At 35.0% G+C, this 11,721-nt stretch overlaps 2 protein-coding genes and 1 long non-coding RNA gene across 3 annotated transcripts; 1 reads left to right on the forward strand and 2 right to left on the reverse strand.

Moving 5' to 3' along the window:
* Positions 1-714: 714 nt before the first annotated feature.
* LOC145062433 (uncharacterized) lies at positions 715-2,411 on the forward strand. The gene is made up of 2 exons (XM_079010041.1): positions 715-2,155; positions 2,230-2,411. Exon 1 carries the CDS (start codon positions 733-735, stop codon positions 1,687-1,689), a length of 957 nt encoding a protein of 318 aa, XP_078866167.1. The 5' UTR covers positions 715-732; the 3' UTR covers positions 1,690-2,155; positions 2,230-2,411.
* Positions 2,412-6,257: 3,846 nt separating this feature from the next.
* On the reverse strand, positions 6,258-10,780 carry LOC145064381 (uncharacterized). The gene is made up of 6 exons (XM_079011846.1): positions 10,642-10,780; positions 10,286-10,553; positions 10,032-10,211; positions 9,771-9,915; positions 7,123-7,274; positions 6,258-6,338 (listed from the first exon to the last, which is right to left on the reverse strand). Exons 1-6 carry the CDS (start codon positions 10,725-10,727, stop codon positions 6,258-6,260), a joined length of 912 nt encoding a protein of 303 aa, XP_078867972.1. The 5' UTR covers positions 10,728-10,780.
* Positions 10,781-10,974: 194 nt separating this feature from the next.
* LOC145062006 (uncharacterized) lies at positions 10,975-11,333 on the reverse strand. Its single transcript, XR_013687366.1, has 3 exons — positions 11,261-11,333; positions 11,107-11,168; positions 10,975-11,015 (listed from the first exon to the last, which is right to left on the reverse strand). It is a non-coding gene; the product is annotated as an uncharacterized LOC145062006 (long non-coding RNA).
* Between the last annotated feature and the right edge of the window lie 388 nt (positions 11,334-11,721).

Here is an 11,721-nt window from a genome sequence, read left to right on the forward strand (position 1 = left end):
ACATTGACCAAGCACGCAACAAAAATAAATATTATTGACCTTCCGAGTTAAATAAAACAAGTTAGGGACTAAACACACAAATTACCCCCAAACCACATGGACCATCCGTGTAATTTACTCTAAGGTTTTAGGCTATGTTTGGCGCGTCACAGCTAGCTGATAAGCTAGCTTATTTTTCGAGCTTTTTTATGTTGTCGTGTTTGGTAAGCCAAAAAGTATCTGATAAGCTAGCTTTTTGAAAAGCTACTTAGACTAGTTTTTTAGGAGCTTTTTTAAAAGAGAAAATGACAAAAATAGCCAATTACACTAATTGCATTACAAAAATAGCCAAAAAAAATCGAGATTACATATATAGCCACCCATTTCGCAGATGAGAAGGTCCCATCTGCGAAATGGGCTTCTCATCTGCGAAAGTACAAGTGCCTGAAGCACAGTTGTGCTTTAGGCACTTGTACTTTCGCAGATGAGAATTTTTTTTTTTTTTAAAATTTTTTCGGTATAAATAGGGGTAATTTCGCAGATGGAATAGGTCCCATCTGCGAAATCCTCTGATCCTATCTGCGAAATGATGCAATTTTTTTTATTTTTTTTTTTTTTTTAAGGTTGACTACGAAATGAATTGGTTTGACTACGAAATGGGCTTTGCTATATAAAAACTTTTGTAGAAAAAATATCATTTTGGTTGTTATTTTGTTTGTGAAATACTCTCTATCTCTACAATTTGCTCAAAAAATGATTGAATATTTGGTTTGTCTTGTAACCGGTGGGAGATGGCAAGTTAATGGAACTAATCTGGAATACATATGTCCACAGGGAGGTATTTCTGAACTTGCTTTGATATTTTCTGAGTATATTAGTTATAGTGATTTTGTATCTATGGTAAGAAGCAAAATTGGTTTGTTAGACAAATATAGAATTAGTCTTCGTTTCCACCATCCTGAATTAAATTATTATATAGCTATAGTTGAAGACGTGGATGTTAGAATGTTGATAAACGTAATCAAATGTAGTGGAGGAAGGGCTGTGAAAGTGTTTGTGGTGGTTGATGAAGTTGAGGAGGTTAATGGGGGCGGTGAAATTGGAAACGAAGTTGTTGGTAATTTATGCAGTTTTAAAGGGAGCAACGATCCGATAGGTACTTTCAATACTCCTAGTGTACCTCAGTTTCACAGTGTTGCTGAAAATGTTAATGTTAGTTATTCACCTATTCAATATGTGGATCCCGAGAATTACAAGTATGTTGGTGATGATGATGTTGGTACATATCTTAATCATGTTGGTGGTCGTTGTGATGATGTTGCCGAACAAGAAGTTAAACTTATGAATAGGCGTGTGGTAGATAAAACTAAAAAGAAAAAAAATTCAACTCAAAAAAATGAAAAAAATCATGTTTACGGGCATTATGTTGATGTTGGTGATGTATGTTTAGATATAACCGAGCTACAAAGTAATTCCGATAGAGATGAGTTGGGTGATGAAGTTAAAGCTAAGTATCCCGATAACCTTTTTCACGGTATGCCCCCTGTACCAGCATGGCCAGTTGATAATAATGAAGATATCCCAACACAGATGGTAGACATTAATCTTCAAAAGATTCAATGTGAGAGTATATTTAAAAACAAAGAACTTTTAAAGCGGTGTATTGGTAAAAAAATGTCTTCGAGAAGGTTTCCAGACGAGGACAAGTAGATCCACCAAATCAAGGTATGAAGCTGTGTGTGTTTCGAAAAATTGTTCTTGGTTACTAAGAGCAAAAGCAATTAAAAATACTGATGGACTTTTCCAAGTGAATAAATTTGTTGATGTACACACATGTTCTTCAACATTGTTGCAACCTAATCATCGACAAGCAAACAAATATGTTTTGGGTGAATATGTTGCTGATGTTTTGGCTGAAGACTATAGTAGAGTTTATCGGGGAAAAGAAATTGTTAATGATATTAATGCTCAATTGAATATCAATATCTCATACCATCAGGCATGGCGTGCGAAGCAATATGCATTGTTGTCGTTAAGGGGTACGAAAGAGGATTCTTTTACCAAACTTCCGGCGTATTGTCACAACTTGGCCAAACATAATCCGGGTACTGTCACACATATTAAAACAGATGCTGATGATCGGTTTGAGTTTTTGTACGTCGCACTCGGTTGCTCGGTTAGTATTATCATGTCCTAATTTTTTTTAATATTTATTTTGGTGTATTTGAATAGATATACAATGTATTGTAGGTACGAGCTTTTGTCAATTTTTGTAAGCCGACCCTAGTAGTAGATGGAGCTCACCTAAAGGGCGAGTTCAAAGGTACCATGCTACTTGCAGTTACTAAGGACGGACAAAATCAAATATTACCGGTTGCATATGGTATATGCAAAAATGAGTGTACTGATTCTTGGACATGGTTTTTTCAAAAACTACGTGATTGCATAGGAAATATGCAGGAGCTTACAATTATATCTGATAGGTCTCCATCTATAGCAACATCCATTGCCAACATTTTTCCTCACGCTCATCATGGAATATGTGGTGTCCATTTGTATTTCAACATAGTATCTAGATTCGGCAAGAGTAAGACGGTTAAAGGAATTTTTTGGGAGGCGTGTAGGGCGTACACAGTTGATGCTTTTGATGCTACCATGGATGTTATGAAAAAGACAAAAGAACCAGTATGGGAGTACTTAAAAAGTATAAATCCAGAAACCTGGTCAAGGGCACATTTTAAAGGGAACCGATACAATCTTATGTCGTCCAACAGTGCGGAGTCTATAAATGCATTATCTAGACACGCACGTAAGGTGCCAATACTTATGTTGATTGATTTTTTTCGTGCTACAATGTAACAATGGTGGTTTTAAAGACGTAACTTTGCAGGTATTACGTAAATTTGTAATATTAATGTTTTATTAGTTTCGATGTTATTGATTTTAACTTCTTCATTTTGGCTGTTTTTTTAGCGGAAGCAACAACAACACTTACCCCTTGGGCGGATGAAGTTGTAAAAGAAAACAAGAAAAATTTTACCAAATGGGATGTTCGCATGATCTCAAATACGAAATGCGAGGTCAAAAAGGGGGCACAAAATGTGATTGTTGATTTTCAACATATGACATGTACATGTAGGCATTGGCAACTTGATGGGATACCTTGTGGTCATGTCATAAGATGTTTAACAGTGAACAATTACCAAGACTGCTCGAGGTTTGCATTAAATGCTTACTTTACCGAAACACTGAGGAAAACATATGAGGAATCAATAAACCCTCTGCCGAAGCCATCCGAATGGGAGATCCCCGATGATTTGATGATTGTTAAGCCACCTATAATGGATAAACGTCAGCCAGGCAGGCCAAGAAACACAGACCGCATTCCATCCCAAGGCGAGGGTCCAATTATAAAAGAGTGTTCTACATGTGGTCAACTAGGACACACGAGAAATAATTGTACTGGAAGGGCGTCTAGTAGCAGAGCAAGTCACATAATTTCTACTGCAGAAATGGCATATAATATTGGTGGTTCAGTGGGTTGCTCACAAACCCATAACGCTGATTTTGATATAAAACAACCTTGAAATTAAGAGTAATGACGAGTTGTTAGCTTATTATGTATTGTAATATTTTTATTAACTCTTACAAGACATTGCTATGCTTTCATATTTTAGTTAAGTTTGTTGATTATAACAATGAATGAAGCCTTTATATTATAAAATATAGTTTGCAGATTTATTTTAACAGTTACAACATGTTATTTAAAAAAAAACAACAAACGATCCTTTGGCAACCTAATCTGTTTCATGATAATATTACAACAACTTTATAACTAATTTTTAAACTCAGGGAACTGCAACGGGTACTTCTCTTTCTCCATTGTTATATAGTCATCCCTAATTCTCATTTTGTCTTCGAAACGATCCTTTTTTACCATAATGTGTATCAACTGCTCATCCTTCTCAGCAAGCCGTTTTTCAGTCGTTTTGATTGCCTTCTTACTCTTTTTTATCCAATCTTTATGCTCTTTGATTTTGTTTTTATTGAGGTCAATCCATTCTTCAGCTTGTTTGCATTCCGAACCTATATCATTAGCAAGTTGAGTGAGAAGTCGGGATGACTCTTTGTCCTCTTCTTGTTGTGCTTCAGCCTTCTTTAATTCTTCAAAATTTTCATGTGACATATATGACCCGGCTGAAGAGGGTGTAAAAAAAGGGTCTACCGAATCACAGTAGTAACAATCTACTTCGTTGCATGAGCAAATTTCGAATTTGTGTGAGGAACTCATAATAAAATCGATGTTGTATTAAACTGGAGCAATAAGTGGTATTTATACATACTAGACAGTAATGAGAAGTCCAACTTTGAAATGACTAGACAGTAATGACAAGTCACTGTAGTAACCTGCACATCCCAGTGGGTCCCTTAAGTGACAAGAGATAAATGACAGTTTGACATGACAAAACACTGCATAAAGCTGAAATTCGTAGTCCAAATATAACCATTTCGTAGTCAAAGTATTATTTCATAGTCTATTTATTTATATAAATAGATGTTTAAGATCTATAAACCAAACACCCAAATCACCTAAACGAAACGAATTCCCATTATTAGAAATGTCGTCGAATGCAGCAAGTTCTTCGAATGAAGTACCTGGTTCCAATTCTGAAAGGCCATGGACGACAAAGGAGGTGTTAGTTCTAACACGGTGCTGGCTAAGTGTTAAGGATGGTGAACCGTTACTTGCTCCCCCGCATTGCCTAATTGGTGATGAATGGAGTCGCATCACATCTTTGTTTAACCATGAGATGGGAGAAGGGCAAAAAAGAGAAAAATCAGATGTTGTTACTAAGTGGATGGATGTAAAGGAGGAAGTGACATGGTTCAATCGAGCATGTAGTTATGCGAAACGTAACAATGTTCGTTGTCGTGACGAAGAAGAGTTCTTGGAAGTTGTTACAGAGTTTTACATCTTTGAGCATGAAGGCAGAGACTTCGAATATGAGGAAGTTTGGAAGGTTGTTAGAGATAAACAGTATTTCAAGTAGACCGCTCTAATTTGTGTTAAGAATAAGCCATGGACTTGTGTTTTATGTTAATGCTTTTTTCGTATTATGTCGTTTTTTTCATGTAATTGTTGTGATGTTTTAATGGTTCATGGAATCTTGTTACTAATGTATTCTAAATATTTTTGATAACTAATGCAATGGCCATTTATTAACTCAAGTTAATCATACGAGTTTCTCACATAATAAACTAAAATATATATATTAACTCAACTTAATCATACGAGTTTCTCACATACTAAACTAAAATATATTTTAAACATATGAAATACATACGAATTACATACGAAATACATGAAAATAACCTAGTACTCACATAATAAACTAAAATAGATTTTAAACAAACAAAATACATACGAAATACATAAGAAATACATGAAAATAACCTAGTACATGAAAATAACCTAGTACTCAAATAATAAACTAAAATAGATTTTAAACAAACGGGATATATTTCAAAATATTCCAAGGGGCTTCAAACTGGAATTCCAACCCATTACTTAATGACTTGTATTCCTCCTTAGCAGCTTCCAAAATGACATCCTAAGTAGCATTTAAACGGGTGTCGTCAATTTTGGTATAAAGATCGTTGAATAATAGAACTTCGGTTTTCATTTCATACCATCTTGCTAAGATGTCTAGTTCGTCACGATCGTTTCTTGTAGCCATTCGGTTTTCAGCATTGAAAATTTTTGTTAGACGGCTCCAAAACATTGGATCATTCAACTTGCTTGTCTCGTACACATGAATATAAGCATGTGTAAGAACCAAGAACTCTTCATTGCTCCATGATATAGAAGTCATTTGGATTGAAACAAAGAGGGTAGAATCTAAAAAACAATATTTGAACAACTATATTGGTTAATTTAATAATGTTTTGCATGTAACTTAGGGTCAATTTATAGTAGTTTCTACACAAAATCGCAGTTCAAACTTCTAATATGTCTGCAATTCATAGTCAAAATTAACTGACGAATGCAGTGTACTATACTTATAACACAACAGATCACTGTTCGAGTTGACAATTCATCCCCGGTTGAATGACAACACAATACATTGCTGTTTGAGTTGACAACTCATTGCACCAGGAAAGTAAGGAGTCGTTATAAATAGATTTCAATATCCGTTGTAATTGTATTCTATTACTTCCCTCCTTGCAATTATGGACTCACCACATATATGGAGGAACGCAGAGGAGGTCGCTTTGGTTCAAGCTTGGATTACAACTGTAGAGGTGGATTTTCCACCGGGTCCCCCACAAGTTCGTGCTGGATCATTTTGGTCTCGTGTCTGTCATTTGTTTCACCATTTAATGAACTGCACTCAATATCGAAGAAGAAGAGATGTCAAAGCGAAGTTTCTGGACATGAAAATGAAGGTGAAACAATTTCAACGTATTTATAACGAGTTGGATAACGAACATGCAAATACGGATGAAGACATTCTACGGCAGGTGGCTTTGGAACTATACCGCTTTCAATACAATGGTAGCGAGTTTACCCACTTAGATGCATGGAATGTTTTAAAGAATGTCCCTTATTTTTAATATGCATGTTGGTTAAGTTAATTGTTTTTCGTTATTTAAGTTGCTTGTTGTTGTATGTGTCTAGTCGTTACTATTTAATAAACGTCCATTTCTTTTAATGTATGTTGTTCCCTCAATAGCCAATATTTAGAAAGCAATAAAATAAAATTGGGGTACATAAATAACTAACACATAATACGACATAAAAAATAAACTGGGTACATGGATAACTAATACGTAACACAGCAGTAAAATAAAAACAGAGTACATAAAAAACTAATACATAATACTACATAAAACATAAATGTGCTACATGAATAACTACTGCATTGAGGGAGGTAACAGGACCACCGTTTCATTTGGTATTTCCCAATGCTCATATGATGGTATACCATTCACCAACTCAGATCCATATGCAACTCGATACACATAATTAGTGAACTTGTATTCAACCATTCTCTGAATGGACTCAGATGTACGGGTTCTTAGACATGCTATAGCGTGGCCACATGGTATACCGCTTTTTTGCCATTTACCACAACTACATACCCTTCGTTCAAGTTGTACGTTTCTGGTGGCAAAAGTGTCATGGACTTCAAATGTATCCCCATACAAACGTTTTGCATTACAATTGTAAGACTTGCTGAGACTTTTTTGAACCTTACTCTCAACGTAAGGGGTCAACCCACCAGACAACCTCCCTGTAAAATTTGATATTTTAATAAAAATAGCAGCACAATAAAAAAAACAAAATATAACAATCTCCCTTACCAGCCAGTTCGGCCCGTTCAGCATACTTTGATTTTATCGACGTGGTGGTTAACTCAATTATCGTTGTTATAGGAAACTCACGTGAGGATATAATTTGCAAAATTTCAGGGACGTCAATCGATTTAACATTGTAACGTATTTTTGGGAAAAATGCTCTTGTCCATTTTGAAATCGGTATATCGTCAAGCCAGTAAATTGGACTCATGAGCAAGGTGCAGAAAGGTGGTTGCCTACATGTACTTTGCAACCTTTCGAAACACAAGTAAAAATCATCAACGCTATATGCATTGCATGACTTCCAAAACAACGATTCGACTTCCGTATTGTTATGTCCGATAGACTCACGTATCTTTCGAGCTATATCTTTAGGACAATATCCATGATAGGAATCCGGGTAGGCACTGTCAACACCAAAGTCTATGTTATCACACATGTTGCTTATGAAACCAACCTCTGTGTCCTCACCTAAACAATCTCTTAACCTCATCATGAACATCTCCATGATTCTTCACACTGTAAGGTTCCCAAACCAAGTGCTAAGAGTAGTGGCTCATGATTTCCATCTAAAGCCACTGCGAAGTACATTGTTGTCAGAAAGCTCCCAAGAAGGGGTAAATAACCCACATATAGCAGCGGTATCATGCACCTAAGGAAGGTACGAATCTACATAAAAACGAACACATATTAGTGTTATGTAAGAATTAATCGACATACATTACCATGAAATATTGTATAACTCAATAAAAGAAGTATGTTATACCACGCAACCTAAAGCCACAGAACAGAATTGAAAGCGGTTGTTATCGGTTTTCTTAATGGCTGTGAAGGTATTAGGATTTGTTCTTTGAAGGTTATGCAAGAAAATTAGTAGTTGAGAAAAGGTTCTTTGGCTGTGACTACTCATTTTCAATACCGATAATTGTGCTCTACAATGATCACACAAATGGAATTATAAATAGAAGATATTGTATCTCTATTGATCAAAATTCATAGTTTAACCCTTTAAATTCGTAGTTGAACATTTTGAATTCATAGTCAAACCAGTTCATTTCATAGTCAAATTTCACTGACCGACATGACAATACTACAGAATGTACTTGTCTGCATTTCATAGTTGAACATTTTGAATTCATAGTCAAACCAGTTCATTTCATAGTCAAATTTCACTGACCGACATGACAATACTACAGAATGTACTTGTCTGCATTTCATAGTTGAACATTTTGAATTCATAGTCAAACCAGTTCATTTCATAGTCAAATTTCACTGACCGACATGACAATACTACAGAATGTACTTGTCTGCATTTCATAGTTGACCTTTTTGAATTCATAGTCAAACCAGTTCATTTCATAGTCAAATTTCACTGACCGACATGACAATACTACAGAATGTACTTGTCTGCATTCCATAGTTGAACTTTTTGAATTCATAGTCAAACCAGTTTATTTCATAGTCAAAAAGAATTGTCCGTAATATGATTTATTCTATAAATGGGTGTCACTCATTATGAAAAAATTTAACTGAGAAAGTAACTCCGATTTAAAAGAATAAGAAGGCTAATGGCATACTGCAATTGTGGAGGAGAACGTATCGTTAGGATTTCGGGTACAGCTAAAAACCCAGGAAGATTGTTCTACGCTTGCCCGTATTTGGTATCATGTTCTTACCGTCATTCAAATTTAAACCCTCGTGTTTACATGACACAAATTTATTTTCTTACTGTGGATATTAAATTTAACAGGGACCAAAATGCGGGTTTATCAGTTGGGTTGATGAAGAGAAGGACCAATCTTCTATGGTAATAGCTAAAGTAGCTAACTCTAATAAGCTCTTTCAATCAGAAAATAAGAAGTTAAAGATAGCGTTGGTTTGTAGTTGGGTGTTGTTCTTGGCAGTTCTTGTTTACAAGTTGTAAGCTTTTCAATATTGTTTTTATGGTTTTGAAGTTGTTAGGTCAATAAATTGTTGTATTTGTAACGTTAAAACAAATGTTGTGGTCGTTCTTATGTTGAATTTATTGATAAGTAATTAGTAGGTCATTAAATTGTTGTAATTGTCGTAACGTTATATTTTTTGTCATCCGTTGAGTAAACTCTAAAGATAAACTAATAATGAAATCCAACATTAATTTGAATATACATTTATATAATCCAACTACAGAGGAGCAAGACTAGACCCCCAAATAATTTTTGCCATCCGGAGACGGAACTCTAAAGCTGCGTTCTTTGGGTCAATAAGAACACGTATTTGTTGACCTGAAACCAATTGCTCCATAAACATGCAAAGAAAAACACCGCAATCTCCCAAATGACTACTTTGTTGGGGAACGTTTTCTTCATAAATGAATTGCATATTCAATGGAATCCTTGGGATGTTCCTCCGCGCCCAATACTTAATCTTGTTCAAATAATTTGCCACCCGACGTTCAAATTTGGAAAAGATTCCTTCGGATTGGAATTTTTCATAAGCACCTCTACCAAGACTGTCATAAATATGCACTTCCATTGACGCTAATCGTAGTTCCCCAAATAGCCAATGATTAGGGGATGAATGAATCGGCAATAAGACCTGTATAAGGATCAGAAAATAAAATTATGTTTATTTACATCACAATACAAAAACATCACAATACAAAAACATAACAAAAAAACGATATTATTTTCAATATAAACTATTAAGTTTACCGTATCAACATCCCACCAAGCAACCATGAAGTTGGGGTATGTAGCAATACCAGCCATAAACGCCCTCCAGTCCTGTCCTTCTTCCAAAGCATGAGAAACAAAAAAATTTGGAGGCATTATTGTATGTCGGTCGCTCTCAAACCGTCTCTCCATCAAAAGTCGGTACCAAATGGTTATATGCTGCACACATGATACTTTTGTTATTGACTAAAAAACAATTAACTTTTAAAAGAATTAATTAACAATTTATTTACCGCTGACTCCAACCATCCGTCGTGTGTATGCCCAAACAATGAGCTCCAAAAATCTCTATCTAACACGAAATTAAACAAACGATGCTGCACATCGTATGAATGCAATACATAATTTTGGATGACATCCTCACCGCCTGCTACGTAAGGTTGCAGGCGCAACCTGGAGAAGTCATGAGCAACACCAAAAACTGGAGGAGGAACGGGGCTTGTTGATTTCATACCAACCTTCTTTTTTGTTCTTCTTTTTTTGTTTCGGTGTCGTGTGCAACTAAAAACAATATTCAAATGTTTAAATGTATATCTTTCAGATAATTCACATAAACATAAAATCAACAGTTTATAAATAAAACGAATACCTCGGTGTAAGGAGTGCATAAAAATTGTGATGGTTTTCGACTCCTAGGTTTATCGGGTGTAACTTCTTTGTCATCATCATCATCATGAAAATAATCTACATTTCCCATTATTATAAGTTCGTCTTCATCCGGCACATCATCATCAAATTTGTTCTCTGCATTGTCATTCCTCTCCTCCCACCCCTACATTAAAGATAATACTTTATACTTAATAACGAAATACACATAATTTAATAAGCAATAATATCTAAATAAACAAAATATTAATATTAATGTAACTATATAATAACCTCTTTAACTTCACTATAATCGTTTACATCACACACATTATCATCAAATTTGTTCCCCGCATACTGAGTACTCTCCTCCAACACCTACATTAAAAATATTACTTTTTACTTAATAGCAAAATACACTTTATTAAAAAGTAATTATTAAAATCGTAAAGGTAACATCTATAACAACCTTGTCGTCTTGAGTATCACCAAAAACATTTTGAGTTGTATTGTTTTTATTCATCACTTCATCTTGCACAACCTATATTTTCAAATATAAAATATGAACACAGGTATTCATATATGTTAATAAAATTTAATAAATAATGTAGCGTGTAACTAACCTGTTCATCATAATTTCTTTGTGACACTGTCGGTTCCTCAAAAATAATGTCGTTCCAAAATTGTTCATTATTCACTTCTTCAAAAAAAACCTCTATAGGTTTTTGTTGATTCATAAACACATGCTGCTCCAGTGCATGTACCCGTTTCAACAACTCGTCTAGCTTGTGTTTCCTACTGCCCCGACCTCTACCATGAGAGCGACCACTGGACGACATACTAGACGAAGATTCGTCTTGTCTCCTAAAATGGTCCCGTACTGGGGATAGAACTGCTTTCCCTTCACCATATACATACTCTTGAAATGACATATAATAAAAAGATATCATCTCACCATCACCCGGTAACATGTTTTGTCTTGGTGGTAGCCCCTCCTAAAAAATTAAACATATTAAAAATGCATATAAAACTATAATAATCAACTTTATTAATAATAAACGAAATATTTTTAAACCTGCATCTT

The sequence above is a fragment of the Lactuca serriola genome, chromosome 7 (assembly GCF_051521515.1).
Source record: "Lactuca serriola cultivar US96UC23 chromosome 7, Lser_US96UC23_V15, whole genome shotgun sequence".
Lineage (NCBI taxonomy): Eukaryota > Viridiplantae > Streptophyta > Magnoliopsida > Asterales > Asteraceae > Lactuca > Lactuca serriola.